Here is a 17,744-nt window from a genome sequence, read left to right as displayed (position 1 = left end):
CAAGTTGAACAGCTGCCCATAGTAACTTGTTTTCAAGTTTACAGCATACTGGTTTGTTACCTGGAAACTGCACACTTAAAAATAATCACTTGGCTACTAAGGGATGAGCCCATTTTCTTAGTAATTACTGCAGCATAGCACCTATCCACTGTTAACCAAAACAAGTGAAAATTGACGGAAAATTCAACACACCCACAAGAAATATGAAAAGTGTCCCTCTTTATTGTGCAGCACCCATTAGAACTGAATATTTACATGGCATGCCACGTCAATACGGGATTTACTCAAGAACATGTTTTCCAATACTCACACCTGTCCTCTGGTAAACGTACAAGACTGCCGACGTCAAGTTGGGGGGGAAAAGAGGTCGATTTTTACATTCTCCATATGAGCTGTTCTCGTTTGGTTTTCTTATACAAAAAGTGTTGTAGTTGTGTTTCCCTTGTTTGAATCCCAAAGGGACAGAGCCTCTGGTGTACTCCAGAGGCCTGTCTGGGTCGCCACTGGAATAGATCGATAATGCAGCACTTGTTTCTTCACATGTTGAGATGCTGCAGAAAGCAAGAATCCGGAGTGGAAAAAGAAAAATCACTGCCCTCTTTCGGTATTCCCAGCTGAAACGAAGCCATCTTTTTCTTCCAGATAAAGGTCTATTTGTATCCTTAAGTAATATACAGATAATTCTCTATTGTCCTCTGGTATTATGTCCTCCTCAAATCACAGAATACAGTTCATGGGTAAGGAAGGGAGTTTTAAAAAAATAAAAAGGAATCCCACGTACAATTCACGTAATATGCAAATAAAGAACAGACGACCTTAAAAGGAAAAAAAAAAGCACAAGTGAACTCTTTACAGTGAAGGTGAAGTCTGTGTTCTCTCAGTTGGACGCACACGCGCGCGGACGTGGAGGGGCCCATGCTGAGCACCTGCAGTTCCAGCAGAAACACGGACACATGCAAGGAGAGCTGGGCTGGGGCAAAGCTCAGATGAGCCCCCTCCTCTTCTTGTAGTCCTCCAGGTTGAGTGACCGCCGGGGGGCGCCGTCTTTCACGGGGAGGGCGTTGGAGCTCACGGATAACGACTTGGCTTCTGCGGAGGGCAGGAAACGTCAATTGTCGTGTGAAATTCTGTTCAGATCAGCCTGTACTCTATCATTAGCAGCTCACAAGCTTGCACTGAGTGGGGAGCACGGAGGAAAACCAGTTTTGATTTCCAAAAGCATTACTTTCTCCCAATCGGGAGAAATTAATCAACCTGTTTTATACCCAGGAACGCATTCATTAGCCAATGCAACCATCCAGGAGCAGAACTTCGCTTTTTGCTGAATGGTGCTGGGATAAATCATTTTCAGACAGTGGGGTACAAACTCAATTTACGGTATATTTTAGCAACAGTGGATAATTTAGATTCGAATACATTGTGTCCAAAACACTTCCTATATATTTCTAAATATACAAATTGGCCCTGCCAGAAGACTTGCTCTCATACAGGGGTGGGGTTCCTGGGGACAAGGTGCATGTCGGAACCAAGAATAAAGAACGCCTCCCACCTGCATTGGGCACCTGAAGGTCAATCTTCACGTCGAAATCATGAACTTTAAAAAGATCCTCGGACAGATCGCTTGTGGTTTTGGCCACATCTTTATCCTTTCCTCCTTGTCCCTGAAAGCAAAATATTCAGAGTAAGGAAAAAACTTTTTACTATGAAACCCACCCTCAGTTGTTTCTAAATTGCTCAGCAAGGCCTACTGATTTAGAGGGGCAGTGTCTGTGCCCTGCGACATTACCACCATCCAGAATTATTGAGCTACGCAACGGAAGAGGCAGTTCAACTTTGCTGTGTAGCAATGAGCAGCACCAGAGCAGCATTTGATACAATTTCAAATATCCTTACTTTAATACGGTTTCAATCCGATTGTTACTATTAATAATGGTTCATTTTAAAATGCAGGAAGTAGTTTTTTGTGCTTAAGAGAAACTGAACTGGAGAGTAAACCGCAACTAACAAACTATTCTTACCCCTAAGCAAGAGAGACACAGTGAGAAATCCATCCTAAACCAGGAGGGAAAAAAAACTGCTTCAGTGTGCAACACACCCCAAATCTTAACCTTACATGCAAGTCTTTGCTAACCAAAGTTTACCCAAACTGAATTCTGACCTCATTATAAACCTCATTTGCTTGTACCACTAACCAAACTGCCACTTAATTCATACTATTTTATATTTGAAGTAAATCAAATGTAAATCTGCAATCTCTCATAGTACAACTACACCACTTGAAAGGTTAAAGCTCCAGATTATAGTTCCATCTTGAGGATATGAATTGCAGCACGCTCCAGGGACAGCCAATATCTCACCGGTTTGCTTTTCTCTGGAACGTTGTCTGGCGTCGACCCCGAGCCATATTTCTGGTTGAGATGAGCGAGGATAGCAGCGTGAACAGAAGGGTCACGAGCCTATTGGGAAAGAAAACCACAGAAATTATTTTTTTTTCCCTTCCAGTGTATAGGCCAGCATCTACAGTCCCGTCTAGAAAACAACCAAGACGTCAGTGAAAACTGAACAAAAATGTCTTATTTAAATCCGAACCATACATTCTACCTGCTCAAGCATTATTCTTTAGTTAACATCTTAATAGGTCTCAATTTTTCTATGCTTCTTTTAATTTTCCTCAATCTTTAAAAATCCTTTTCTTGATTTTAAGTTTATGCAGTGGATGTAGTAACAGTAGTCATGTGATGGAAAGTAAAGCACTGGTCTGGAGCATAAGCCCTTAGCTTTGGGTGGTGTCATTAGTGGACTGAGACTAGTTCTCAAATGGCAATTGGTTCCAATTAATTACAATCAGTGTGCCAACGAGGAGGGAGTGACTCAAGTAGCCCAGGGTGAATTCAGCTTGCGGGTGGTGACTTACAGAGCACAAAGTGGCCGACAGTCTGGCAGGATATTTTACAGGAAAGCATTCTCAGGCATCAGGGCCACAAGCAGTCACCGAATCAGAATGGGGCCGATGTAAAAAGTTAAAAGTAACAAAAAGCACAAGTTGCAAACCAAAGACCTACGTTGGACACCATGGTGGGCTTGCACTGTCGCCTTGTGAAGGGATCCATCTGCTGGTTCTTCGAGTTCTGACCCTCAGCCTGAAACACACACAAGAAATCAACACTTCAGACAAGTCAGATCTCTGTGTGCAAATAAAACATTTCTATAGCTTACAGCAAAAACAATACATACAGAAACTTTAATGTCGCGGTTATTCTGAGGCACCACTGTAAATGAGAATATGCCGTCACGTTTTACCCTTATTTTAGCACTATTAGTGTAAAGGACTCAATGTACTTTTAAATACGTGGTTGTGCAGCAGAAACTGGAGGGATGTGCAACAAAAAGTTATAATATTTTTCCAGTTTTAATTCTGTTTCACACAAATAGAAATCATGCCCCCTTTCTTTTCTGGATATCATCCATGAACATACATGATCTGAATGCTAAACAGGTAGTCAAAAAAATGTGACTCTCAATGCACAAAACCTGTATTTACCAAGACAAATACTTTTTTTACTACTCTGACAATGGAACAAAATGACTGAGATGTACTTAAACAGTCATCCTGCCAGCCCATCTGCCAGATCACTGCTATTACTAAAACTGTAGAACTGCTACTAGTGCCCTACACAATGCAGGAGATGCCCACGAACATCTATGAGTTAAAAAAAAAAATCACTTAACATGATTAAGATGGGAACACTTCAAAATAGCCTACTCAACAGGCTGAAAGAATCATGTCCGTTACACAACTACTCAAAAAACATGTCGTTTTCAACAGATTCAAAATATTGCTGAAACAAGCCTGTCTCTGCTAACAAAGACACTCACCACAAGGGCCTTCTCAGACTCCACAATGTTCCAGCTTCTGTTCCTCTGGTTAATGTAACTGTGAAACAAAACAGATGACTGGCGATCAGGTGGGGCTAACATACACAGCACCTCCACTAAGAAGCCGGGCTTATAAGTGACCAGCCCTGAAGCTGTACAAAACCCCTCCTTTAAGACAGTTTCATGGGCTTACTAGGGCACCCACTTAAAAACACATTCTTCCTTGCTTCTGACTTAGAAGGGGGCAGGAAAGTACCCCCCCTTAGCTTAAAAAAAAACTTTCAGAACAACCCCTTTAAGCCAGTACAAGACTGGTATGGAGAGGTAAACGTGTTTGCCACTCCTACCTGATGGCCGAGATGTTTTTGGTTCTCTGTCTGTCCAGAGCCTCCGCTCTCTCCTCCAGCTCGTTCAGCTGATCCTGGATCTGTTTGACTTTTTCTCCATCTCCAGCTTCTTCAGCCATGGCCTGGAGACACACCACACATATGTCACACCCCACACACAGCTGGGTCCAAGTAAACCGCCTGCTTCTCTTCTTATCCTCAACAGCTGGCGGTCTACACACTCACACTCCTAATTTTTTTTGTGTTAATCATGTACTTCTCCCAGACCCAGATTCCCATTTCAGTAGATCCAGCTTTCACCCCTTCTCAATCCCAAGGTTTCAAGTTTAGGTCACATCGCAATACCAAAGAAAAAAAGTGATGATGCTGTTCAGAGTGTGGTGCAAAAAGGTGTAAAAATTAGAAGTGATCAAGAAGAGGAGCGGCTCATGCATCACAATGCAAGTATTAGTGCATTCTCTGTGTTTAATTCACATTTTGGCTCTACTGAAGAACTCTTTGATGGCTGTTATCAGAACTTAACTTGAAACAGCACACGACACTTTAATACAAACAGCCTAGAAGCATTTTTGAACTGTACTCCCCGAGGAAACGTCTACTCAGAGCTCTTACCTTCTCTTTCAGGAGTTGAGTTTTCTTCATGGCATAATTAGGAGGTGCCTTTCGAAACCTGTCTTTCTCTTTAACGATCTATGAATGAAACAAAGGACAGCAATTTCATTTCTGGGAAAATATGTCTGTGAACAGGCCCCCTTAATATCTAGATGTGCAGTACTTAAATCAGCTGTGAGCCTAAACAAGTTACCAAGTTAATTCACCATACATTTTTTCAATTTCATCTTCAAATTAGGGATCTGTAACTGGTATTGAACTCCCTTCCGCCTCCATAACCCTCACCCCAGTGTGGGGAGACGTCTTTTCTCCAAAGAACACAGGGTTTAGCACTGTCCATCATCCATAGTGCCTTCCACAGTCAATACTGCCAGCATCTTGTCAAGACCACCTAACAAGTGTCAGTTTCCCAAATGAGAACGTAAACAAGTGCAAGATTTTACTGAACAGGTAAAAACACAGCACATTTTTTACATCAAAAACAGATCTACGTACATCCTCTATGTCTTTGTCGTTGAATTTGTAGTTGAGTGCTTCTTTAATGGCTTGCTCCTTCTTGGCGATCTCGTCCAACGTAGGAACCTGCATTCCAGCGATGATCATCTGTGAATCGGGAGGATGGGACACATGAGGTGGCGGCAGTTTTCACCTTCCACAGAACTGGAGGAAAAAAAACTGGACCAGAAATAGCTGGGCTTCTGGGCCTGGAATCTCAACACTCACCGCCTCTTTCCACTTCATAAACTCGTTCTCGGTGAACTCCTGGTTTGAGACGAACTCCAGTCGGAACACGCGTGTGTCACCGCCATGCCTGCAAAACAGACAAGTCCTTCCCCGTGTCATGGTGTCATGTCAGAAGGAGCAGCGCAGGACCTCCCAACACCGAAACAACAAACTCCAATACCAGCGGAGCTCAGACTGACATACTGCCTGGGATTAGGGCTACGGTACAGACAAACCACAGAAAACACACACAGCTTTACAAAGAATAATGAAATTACTTTCTGGTTGCACTTTAAACTCACAGAAAGGCCCATCAGGGAAGAGCGTTATCCAAGTACTGCTAATTTCAGATGTGAGTTTTTCCTTAAATCTAGCATTATTTGACCAAAAATTTATTTCTATATTTCCTTTCAAGTGGAATAACTACATAGAATACACAAAAGGGTTATTGTCACGTTATTTACTCTAAAACTGGCTGACATTTTTGCCAGACCAGCTCCACATTTGTACCCGTTTATACATCTAGATATTTTCCTGGAGCTGTCTGTAAATGTGCCTTGTGCAAGAGCACAATAGCAGTGCCCCACCTGGGATCCGAACCCACAACCTTCAAGTCTAAAGAGACCTTGTCAGGACCCCACACGGCTGCCTATTCTCCAAACCCAATACCTTAAGTGAAACAGGTGCTACGTACCGTAACTGTAAACCTTTATTTGTTCTCGTCGACCCCAGCTGGTAGACTTTAGCCGTTTCCACAACATCAACAATCTCTGCAACCTAGAAAATCAGAACAGACAGATCTGTCAATTCAAAAAGGTGATTTTTAAAATGCATTCATGTAGAAGTGTAATTACTACTTGCTTGTGAACAGTGGGTTGAACTTATTTTTAATTTGTTACGTCCCGTGATGCAGAGAACTGCTTTATTAGGTGGAGTAATGCCATAATGAGCCAGACTCTTTTAGTTCTTTACATATAGGCGCACAATCCCAAACCAGTAGTGCTCGGTGCAATTTCTGTTTTTAGAACTGCAAATCACCGTGCCCGGTACAGATGTCCCTGTATCGACATGTGTAGTATTAACAGGCTAAGATAACCGATTCCGAAGCACACATACTCGCTCACAATATGAAAAGCTGGCAACAGGACCCCCACCACAAACAGCCCATCATGCTTCAGTGTTCTTCACCCATAATTCCGTTTGTGAGAGATGGATGCCAAGGCCCCCTACCCTGTAGACGGGCTTGCTGCTGCTGTTTCCTATTCCTATCCGCACGAAGCAGCCCGTCACCGTCTTGGAGAAGAAAGGCATGTGGCACCAGCGCTCCAGTTTGTGCCGGGATAACCGAATCCGGTTCAGCTCATCCGGCAGCGACACTGGCTGAGACTTCGGAGGGGTCTCTTCCTTCCTAGAGCAAACATGGAAAAAAAAAAACTTAACCTAGGAGTCTCCGTTCTCATTTAAACCATTAAGAGGTCAACCACTCCACAAATATTGCACTGAACATTCAGAGTAAATCTGTTTTCTTCCTCCCACCAAGAACATTTCCTGGAGTCCAGTGTTACAATCTGCTTAGGAAAATATGTACAGTACGAAAAGATGTTCAGATAAACTTAAAAATGAGCAAACCAAAATTAACAATGAAAAAGTCAACCTACACAGTCTGAATGCAAGATGTCTGCTCCATGTAAGAAAAGAAGAATTTTCGTGCTGTGGTTATGAAACTATTATGCTGTGAATGTATGAATGCCAAATACTGCACAAAGGATTAACTTATTGCTTTAAACAAAAAAAATCAACACCTTTTTACCTAATTTGTTACTTATCAGTGCATACTGCATAGTACTGTATTCTGTAGTACTGAGAGCTCTGCTCTGGCTAGATGTTATGTTGCTAGTTTTTGAACTGGCATGGGACTCTCATTACAAACACATACTCTTCTTCCTCATCAAAGGAGGATGAACGAGAGGAACGGTCCGTCTTCACCGAGGACTTGTCATCTTCCTCTTCCTCCTCCTCGTCGTCGGAGTAGACCTCACTGGTCTTGAGAGGCTGCCTTTTGGCTAAGAGCTCAGCTGGCCAGAGAAACAGCAAGAGGTCAGAATCATGCAGGCAAGTCACCCACCACCATGTTCACACTAGCAAGAGTGCAATGCAATCCCATACCTGCACCTTTGACTCCATGTGCCTAAATATTAGCAACAGGCACAATAGCAATAAAAAAATAAACTGGAAAACACTACACCTTAAAGACGTGAAATACACTCTATGCCTACTTAAAAATTACAAATGCACAAAGTTCAATTGTTTGAAGCATTAACTGATAATCCCCTGAAAGATTTAATCATAAGCATGTAGAATTCTTTGGAAACAGGGAAAGCAAAGCAATAGTCATGTTTTTGTTAAACGTCAGAATTAGTACCTGTTCTGTTCTTCTTTTTCTCCCTCTCCGCTTTGAGTTCCTCCATGGCTTGTGATTTCTTATCTAATTTCTCATCACGCTTGGATCTTCGTTCCTTATTGTGGGACATGACCTACAGTATGAAGAGGTTCACAAAGGCACTTGAAACAGAACATCTGGAAAGTACCGCAAAGCCCATCTAGGCCAAGCAGAAGACCGTATAAGACTTTAAGACAGAGGATCTTCAACGCTGGTCCAGGAGAGCTCCAGTCCAATTATAGGTCAGAGTAGATCACCTCATTAGAAACACTTCTTTACGTTATAGATCAGTTTAAGTTATTTGTTCCCAATGGTGGCAACTCATAACCTGGAAGGCTGATGGATATTCCAAGTTCTTTCATTTGCTGCATGATCCAAATTATCTGTAAACTACTGAACTGAACACATTTACTTGATACATCATGTTGCTGATGATGGACTCTGGATGAAATGCTTGGATCTGTTAACTACCAACCAGCAAAGAGGTTAGATGGGCCAAATTGCATCCCATCATCTGTAACCTCATGTTCTGCTCATTGATTTTTAAAATCCAGGTCCTTAGAAATTGCTGATTTCACAGGTACCCACAAAACCTGCTGCCCTGGGGCTCTCCGAGACCATGGCTGGAGACCTCCAGACAAGCACAAGGATTAATCCAAGTAAGACCTTCGAACTGATCCAGCCACAGCTTGGGCTTTATGGATGCAGACATTCTGTATCCAAGAAATTCTAATAATTTGATTAACACCACCTCAGCCAAGGTCAATGTCAAAGGCCGTTAATGATACATCTGCCGGGGCTAAGTAAAAAAACTGGCAACAAGTATTTTACATAATTAAAAGTGCCGTAAAAATGTACCAAAGACATCAAATGCGTTATCTGTAATCTAGAAGCAAAAATAAGTAACATGTCCCATAGTACAAATGATCCAGTTAAGGTCAGCGCCGTATTACAAGATGAAAGGAGGCCCTGTCAGCGACTCCACACTCACCACCTGTGTGTCCTGGATCTGAGACTGCTTCTTCTTTTCCTGCTCCTCCTCCTGCTTTTTCTTCTTCTCCTCCTTCTCCTTCTTTTTGGCTGTTTTCAGCTTCTTCTTAATTTCAAACCTGACAGAACAGACAATGAGAGTAAGGAAAGGGCAAGTTAAACTGTAGCTCAGTCTGGATCTGCCTAGCTTTAGCCTTCAAGCTATCAATGTATCAGACACCCGTACACTTTTTGGTGCACAGTTAGTTTTTAAGATTACCTACTGGATGTTGGCTTTATGACATATAATAGCTGCATAACAGCCAGGGACAGCATAGAGTAGTGGGGAGGCCTCTGGACTAATGTGACAGAATATTAGACACTGAGACACTGCTGCCAGATCCTTGTTTAAGGTATTTAACCCCAGCTGCTCCGGTCCAGCCAGCTGTAAGTAGGTGAGCACTGCTGCTGGGTAATCCCTGTTCCCATTTGAGGGAAAGTTACGTACTCTCACTAAAGCAAACAGGCTGATATCTGGCCCAATGAGCCGCCTTGCTCTGTGCTCCTCCTCTTCCTGGAATCGCCCGTCACAGTGCTCACCTCCTCTTGAGCACCTCTCGCTTCTCGATACGGTTGAAGAGCTCCTGCTCCCTCTCCTTTTCCGTCATCTGCTCCAGCCGGGCCCGGTCCTCCTCATCCCCCATCAGGTCGTCGCCGTAGCCGTCGCGGAACACCTCGTCCTCGGAGGAGGAGTCCGAGTCCGAGCTGGATGAGGAGCTGTTGCTCTCCGAGTCCGACACCTCGCCTGCCGTGCATGCGCAAGTTGTGTCAGCCAAGACGCACAACCTCCCCCCCGCCACACACAAAACTATACACCCCAGGAGGACTACAGCAACGGACTCCTGTGTCCTCGAGGGGGTCCTATTTCCACCAGGGAAGCAGACTTCAGGTGTACGGAACAAAACCATCACCTGGGCATTTCCAATTCATTCAAATGGCCAATCTAAAGAATCACTGTAATACAAAACCACAATACATTTCTGAAACCTATCGGGTCTTCTTTCGAACCAAAAGCTTCCCTTAATTCTAGTTCCTTCAGGACGAGAAATGGCGCCGCACTGCTCAATCATGGTAAGCAGCCCTGGAAGACACCTTCAAGCCTCATGCATCCGACTCTTAATCCCACGGGGAAAACAAGGAGTGCTGTCTGCCCCAGTATCGGAAGGCCCCCCTCCCCCCGTCGCCCCTCCCACCTTCCTCAGGGGCAGAGCTCTCCGCGGAGCTGTCCCCATCCGAGCTGCCTGAAGACGCGGCCTTGTTTGCCCGTTTCTTCGCCGCTCCCTTCTTCTCGCCCCCTTTCCCCGACTTCGCTTTCTTCTTGCTCTTGGTGCCGCCCACGGTCCACTGAAAAAGGACCACAGGTCCGCGTTAGAATGCCAGACAGGCATCAAGAGCACATCTTTCAACAGACGAATGACCAAGGAGATGTTTCACATTTATACTGAAAACCTATATTAGACACCGACACAGTTTTAAAACATTAAATAACTGCCTCTCCCAATGCAACTGTGGACAACCGGCTACTTACCATTAATATCAGCGACTATGGATTGAGCCACAAGGTATGTTGCACAGTATTTGTGACCACTTGTCCAAGAAATTGTCCTTGGATTTTTGCAATACCGCAAAGCTGGGTTCTAATGAACCAAACGTTAGTGCGAGCTACTCCCAGACTCCTTAAGCCAAACTTTATAGAACTTCCTGTATTGTACGTGAAGCTCCATGTGACTGCCTGTCTTCTCCTTCGGCCGTTATTTTAAGTGCAGGTGGCAAGACAACAACGAGACCGAGCCCGTGTTTAGATCTGCTGTTCACATTCAGGTATATTCACACTATAAGTATAGGTATTCCCGCTGCAGTACCTCGTCATCGCTGTCCGACGTCTCCGAGTCCGTCGAGGCAGCTGGCTTGCTGGGGGGGTCCTCCTGATCGCCCGAGTCGACTCTCTTCCTCTTCGCCAGCGACAGCAGTTCCTGTGACACAGACACGGTTTACCCAAGAGGCAACAGAGAGAGCAGCTCTCCACGCCTTCTGTTCGGTCGAGAGGAAGGACACTGAGGACTAGAATCAGGAAGCAGTTCCATACACAAAGGGCAGTAGGTGTCTGTAGCACATGCTACCCAGCCATGTTGTACAAGATAATTCCCTGGAATTCTCTCTGGGAAAACAGTCCTTGGACCAGTGTAACAGCAACCTTTAACCAAGACAAGAGGAGGTCATATAGTATATTGGTTGCAGCCATTTCTTATTTTCAATCACAAAAATTACTACTCATTACTCATCCTGAATCGAGACAAAAGTACACACAAGAAAAGAGAACTATGAATCAGGGGACTTCCCGGATGCTGAACCAGTGAAACTGCTCATTCTAAGAGCAATTAGGGATCTAGCTCTGGAGATCTTGAGCCTGAGGTCAAGTGAATAGCAGACAGCAACTAGGATTCCCCAAGTGGTGATATATAATATTTCAGTGGAATCAGTTGGACAGAGCTCTCTCTGATCCAAACAAAACAGATTAACAGAGACAGCTACAAGTGACACAGCTCTCCTCCCGCATGCTGCAGAGCTTGTAGAGTGTCACAAGAGAAGTGTTCACTGGGTTGGCCTATTTGCACTTTTTTTTTTATTCTTACAGCCTCTGGGGTTTTTATCATGAGCCTAGATGTAATGTCAGCTGGAGATTTCCGATATAATGGGTAAAAAAAACATTGCATCAGGCAGCAATGTAAGGCTGCAGTTTTATTACCGATTTGAGGTTACGTCGCAAAAGAATTCTTCACCTCCCACGAATGGCACATCACAATAAATAATAGTATTTTAAGGTTCATCTCAATTTATCAGTTTTTCCAACATTGAGGCCACGTTTATGTATTTGTACCTACCACAGTCCACATATTCCAGTGCTTTTCTTTCATACATACCTCTATAGCTACACTTAGAAGATCTATACATGTATACCTTTATTAAGCAGGCTAGCTACATACATTAAGCCGTGCCTGACATGTCATTGCCTTCTGTCAGTGAGCTTAGTGCACGTCAGGCTCGATTTAGTCTCACACTTCATTAATCAAGGTCATCGGCATACTGCTGCGATCGCCGTCAGCCTTGACAAAGCAAGCCTTTACTCTCCCACGTGCTCCGAGCAGGAGCTCTTTTATAATGCACGAGACCCATAAGGCTCCGCGTAGTGAATGTACTCGAAGTGCAGATGTCCGTTGGCGCAGACAGATATTGATTTTTTTTTTAAGTCATCGGGGCCAACACTTCCAGATGCACAAATCTCCAGTGTTTCGAACAGGAATAATTTCCCTCTATCACCATGACAGGTTACTCTTCAGCACATCGTTCACACAAGATTGTGTTTTCACTGAAAGCCACAACCGTGACATTGCGAGAAAAGATGGAAGGGTGTAGACATTTCCAAGACTAAATTGCCTATTGCTTTTTTTCTTTAAATCACTAAATCACATTTAAATTAAAACCACATATCCAGAGCCAGCCAATCCCATTCATGAACAACAATGAACAAAACAAACCAGGCTTCAACATTCTTCACCGAATGAAAATAGTTCTAAGAAACCAAGCTTTCTGTGGGGGCAGGGGGATGGAGAGAATTTTTCTGTTTTTTTTTCATACGTTTATATCATGTAAATCTCCAAATACCGCTGCATTCTTTTTTGCCTCAGCAACCGATGGGACTGTCACGCTTGGCCCCGCTGGTCAAACACCGAGCAATCTAGCGATCAGCGGCAGTAGCAACCCGTTTCCCTTCTTTGGCCGCTGCAGAAAACGACTCACTCGGAGACTCAGAGCACCTCGAATCCGTTTATGACCACAGCTGTACCGGGTGCTCCTCAGAATACATACCCGGACCTGACAGTGCCCGGGGCTCTGTCACCGAGTTCACAAACGCAGCCCCTGAGCACCGCCTCGGTCTTTATTCCCGTGTTCTGCTTTGTCTCCCGACTGCTTTTCCAGATCACACCCTCGCCATCCTTCGCGATACTCTATCACGACCCCCGGATTCGCCCTTGTGCTTCGCTACAGTGTCTCCTCAGTTCCGAACCTTCGCTTGGTTCGGGTTTTGAACCTGGATCCGCCAGCAACACGCTCAGTTGCCCCGGCCTGCTTCAGCCACACACTCTCTGTGCCCGTGCCCCACTGTGCCCGGTTCCTGTGACACACAGCACTGCCCAGCTGTTCGCTGCCAGCACACTGCTAGAGGCTCTCCTGCGTCACAGCTGCCTCTCGCTCAGCTAGTGGGTCCTTAATGCTCCCACAGCTCGGGAGCGGTCAATACAAATGCACTACGCCTCACTGCTGGCTGAATGAAATAAGAGGTACGAATTTAACTAACAATCCTGTGCTGAGACAAACTGCTGTACACCCCCATCACTCAGCCAGTCTGTAATCTAATAAATTTAACAAAGTCTAGAACAGAGCTACTCAATCTGCAGCCCTTCCAGTCAGCTCCACTGCAGTACTTTGCTTGCGACCAGCTTCTGACCTGCTCTATTGATCTCGCTAATTACCACTTCAATAATTACAAGTTGCAGGTCGCAGCAAAACTGTGTGACGGGGCAGACTGGAAGGGGACAGAAGAGGCGTGGCCCTGCTCTAGTGTTGTTAGGGGTTTGTGAACTCCCTGTCACAGACCTTTCACTGCCAACTACAGAAGTATTTTTGAAACTGTTTTGACATTACTACCCTATACTGCACCACTTTAGGTATAGGATACTACACGATACTCTCAGTATCGCTGTGCTGACAGTCAGGTCAGCTTCACCTCTCATCCATAAAATATACTATATCCTTATGTTCTCCACTTGCCTTATTCAACGCCAATGTTAAGACTACTTAATAACATGTCGGGGGACATCTTTAAAATATTCAAAACCCATATTGACTTTTTCAGGTGTCTGAACACACAGTCTGAAGACACCAGATGCAAAAGAAAACAGGCCATTTGCCCCATCTAGCTTTTCTGGTTGCCAAGAGCTAATCAATCCCAGGATCTCATCTCAGAGCCAGAGTATCGGCTTCAAGAACACGGATGGGCACTCGTTCCAGACCCCTACAACTTTTTGTGTAAAGAAGGGTTCTCCTGCTCGCGATTTTAAATGCACTTCCACATAGTTTCTACTTTTGTCTTCTGGATCATTTTTGTCATATATTGCAAAGAAATCCATCGAAGACGTCTGCTGAGCTGATGATGCTCTTGATGATTTTGATACTAAAATCTAGTCTCCCTGACATCTTTACCATTCAATCGCTCAGTTCCTTCACCCTCCAGACCAAAACGTTGCACTTTTCGGGACCTATTACAAAGCTCCTTTTTTTTTATCATGTGGTGACCAAAAATTGACACCAAATTAGGCCATACTGGTGCATTTTACAATTTTTCACAAAAATCACAATTTAAATTCAACACAATATATAGAATAACTATTTCACTGTTGTGGTTTGTGCCTCAGGTGTCACAGTGCTGAGCACTGTTGCCTCACAGTGCTGAGGCCCTTGGTTGAATTCCAGACCTGGGTGCTATCTGTGTGGAGCTTTCCTTATGTTCACGTTTCCCCTCGTTTCCACTGTCCCAACACATACTGATAGGTTAATTAGCTGCTGTGAGTGTGTGGTTGTGTGTGGCATCCTGACCAGGGTTCATTTTTACTTCCACAAACCTATTGTTTGGAAATACAGTGTAATGACACAGCTTGACTGAACTCTGCTTTACGTACTTTCTGAACATGTCATGACTGCTCACACTAAACTTTCCAGTTCTTCCACTAGCTTAACAGTGGTGCTAGCCCATTCCTTACGTGAGATACGAGCCAAAGCAATTTTTTACAGCATTGTATGTTAAACTACATACGAGCTGTTGAATCAACAGAGCATTCTTCTTGTGTTTGGCATGATTTCAGTCCATTCCAGAGCCACCAGCTCGTCGGGCCACAGCCCATCCTGGGTTCTGCATCAGGACAGCAGTTCACCACCCTCAGCAATGTAGATCCCCCCCCCACAGATACAGCTGTGTGGACTAGGGCAACTTGGGTATAGTACCTCACTCAAGCTACAACAGCAGTGTCTGCAATAGGGACTCGAACCCACAGCCTGACAGTTATGAGGCCAAAGGCTTACCTGCTAGACTCTTCTGCCCAAGATGTCCCTCTGCTGCTTGTGGCTCTGTGATGCATGCTAAGCCAGATGGAAATATATCTGGCAGGAAGTCCCTGTCAGAGCAAACTGGTATCCCCACAGGGGTCAGCTGTAAAGAACGGGGCCATCGCCACCCTGCCTGAGTTCCTGACAATCTTGTGGTAAGTTAAAGATGAACTCCCACTCACTGTTGATAACAATAATAATAGTTAACTACCATCCATAAAGTTTACAGAGGCACCATTCATAAATCCCAGAACAATTGTGTTGAGTTCTATTCAGTTACTATGTGATGCAGAGCAGAGATCTGACTCTGAACTTGTGTCCAGGGTTCGAAGTCCCTGCTGTGCCCATGAGTAAGGAGTGCCTCTCCTGCTGCGGGGGGGTGGGTGTTTTAGATTTTAGATGCTTGTTTCTACTACTGTTTCCAGAATTTATTTTCACCTCCGTACTACCGTAATACTATGGACAAATTCTAAAGCAAATCCTCTTATATATATATACACACACAACTCTACACTAAAAAGAAGCACACAAAAAATCTGCTCTTTTAAGGTAAAACCGGGCACCACAGACATAAGCAAAAACGAATTCCGTTTCAATACAAGGAGAACTGTTGATTTTGAGCAGGTGGTTACATCTACAAGGTACACTACAATACCAAATGTCTTATCTGCATTAACATGAACTACCACCAAATACATGAAGATAGAAGGAAACACTTCTGGGAAGGTAAACTTTTTTTAAAAGAAAAACAGACTGTAGCCTGCCTGAAAGAAATGTTCAGACATGGGTACATTTTAAAGATTAATTTACCAACCAGTTCTTTGCTGTTTGCTGAATATAAGGCAGAGGCTTGCAATCGAAAATTACGTTAATTTAACCACAGATACCCACAGACTTTTTCCAGCTTTATGCGATTAAAAAAGTAACAGCCCCTGAATTCAGCGAGCTTTCTGCTTTCCCATTATAGGCCCATTTTTTTCAAGGTGATGCTCACAACGTTCAGAAGTGGCAAAGGACAGTACGACATAAATCAGAATTCAAAGTAGCGCAGAATGTGTTCCTTGTAACACAGTGCAATGATGACTAACTTACAACGAGTATTAAAAGCAAAGAGGAAAACCAGCGTGCAGTTGTACAGGTTGAACAATTACAAAAAAAAGGCAGTAAACTTTTTCACGATTTACGTTTCACAAAAAAACATGCATCGCTATGCACTAGCGTTCTTGCTTCCCTTAAGAAATTCAGCACCACTGATTTCTCATGCCAAAACACTGGGGAATTAAAAAAAAAACTTCCCGCATCCTCTCACGCCCGGAACATCAAGACTACAGAAGCTCGCAGCAGGCGAAGCGAAAGTTGGAGCAGCAGCGGGCAAGCGCTGTGAACTTGCCTCCTGTACAGTGACCTGCACACCTGGCGCCTACCGCTGCTGCTTGCCCGGGTTCGTGCACTGCTGTCTTAAGGCACTCCGAGCTCGTAATAAATGCATCAAATGTTAGAAACTCGGGTTTATCACATCATTTGATTGGCTGCAGATGAAAAGCCCTCAATGCATGTTGCACTACATCAGAACGCCCAACAAACTGATGCTTAGCATTGCTGCTGTCCCAGCACGCTACAAGGCAGCCTAACACCGAAAAGCAGTTATTCCGAGCCTCCGCTAACTGTTCCAACAGCCCGCCAAATGCTTTATTTGGACCGGTTGTTTTCAGCACAGTAAACACCCAAGTGAAAATCCGCATGCACGGGTTTTTTTTTAACAGAGCAACTAACCAAAACTGCCCGTCTTTGGACCAAGCAAGCCGGCAGCAACCCCATGACCGTCAATCCGAGCTCAGAATCTCGGCTTGAAGGTGCGAAACAATCTTCATTCCTCTACTGCCAACAAATTCCTATTACTGACCTGGTTCCGCTTCCTATACAAGCTACTTTCAGCGCCGTCATAAACACTAATTCCAGCACACGCAAACCTGAGCTTTTTGCAAGCTGAATGTCTCCATATCCATGGCTTTCGGTGTCCATATTTACACTGCGACACTCACGCTTTCTACAGATCAAACCTCTTACTACTGTTTTCGTTAATTTCGTGCGCATCCCGTCCGAAATTAATTCTGCCAATAATAAAAGAGCATTTCACACGGATTCCGGCCGTGATGGCCCATGCTTTTGGTCTTTTATTTTAAAACTAGGTGTCTGCGCTAGGGTAACACCAAGAAGTCTTGGCGACTTCGTGCACACTAGACTCGGTTGCACAGACCCAGCTGAATCCGAGGATGCAAGAGGGCCTGTGGCGCGATGGGTTTCTGTCTCCAGAACTGATCGAACCCAAAAGGCGCAGAGCAGAGGACAAAGAGGTTCTTACTTGATCCAGGTTATCGTCACTAGCGCTGTCTTCGGAGTCGGAGTCAATCACGACCCGTCCTTTCCGCTTCTTCACGTTCACCATGATTGCTGTGAGGCCGGAGCTGCCTGGCGCTGCGTCGGGATAAAGACGAGCCGAGAGGCGCCCCCTCTGCAGCACACAAAGGCGCTGGAGCTCCACTGCGCATGCGGGC

General features: G+C 44.6%; 1 protein-coding gene across 1 annotated transcript; it reads right to left on the bottom strand.

The window, feature by feature from the left end:
- Positions 1 to 202: 202 nt before the first annotated feature.
- On the bottom strand, positions 203 to 17,736 carry rtf1 (RTF1 homolog, Paf1/RNA polymerase II complex component). Its single transcript, XM_015350971.2, has 18 exons — positions 17,552 to 17,736; positions 10,890 to 11,000; positions 10,221 to 10,371; positions 9,568 to 9,772; positions 8,990 to 9,107; positions 7,981 to 8,092; positions 7,495 to 7,633; positions 6,789 to 6,966; positions 6,253 to 6,335; positions 5,559 to 5,646; positions 5,331 to 5,438; positions 4,836 to 4,913; positions 4,224 to 4,345; positions 3,877 to 3,934; positions 3,063 to 3,140; positions 2,358 to 2,456; positions 1,550 to 1,661; positions 203 to 1,089 (listed from the first exon to the last, which is right to left on the bottom strand). Exons 1-18 carry the CDS (start codon positions 17,633 to 17,635, stop codon positions 983 to 985), a joined length of 2,031 nt encoding a protein of 676 aa, XP_015206457.1. The 5' UTR covers positions 17,636 to 17,736; the 3' UTR covers positions 203 to 982.
- Positions 17,737 to 17,744: the final 8 nt, after the last annotated feature.

Source organism: Lepisosteus oculatus, chromosome 8 (genome assembly GCF_040954835.1).
Source record: "Lepisosteus oculatus isolate fLepOcu1 chromosome 8, fLepOcu1.hap2, whole genome shotgun sequence".
NCBI classification, from domain to species: domain Eukaryota; kingdom Metazoa; phylum Chordata; class Actinopteri; order Semionotiformes; family Lepisosteidae; genus Lepisosteus; species Lepisosteus oculatus.
This window is presented reverse-complemented; position numbering and strand designations above follow the sequence as displayed.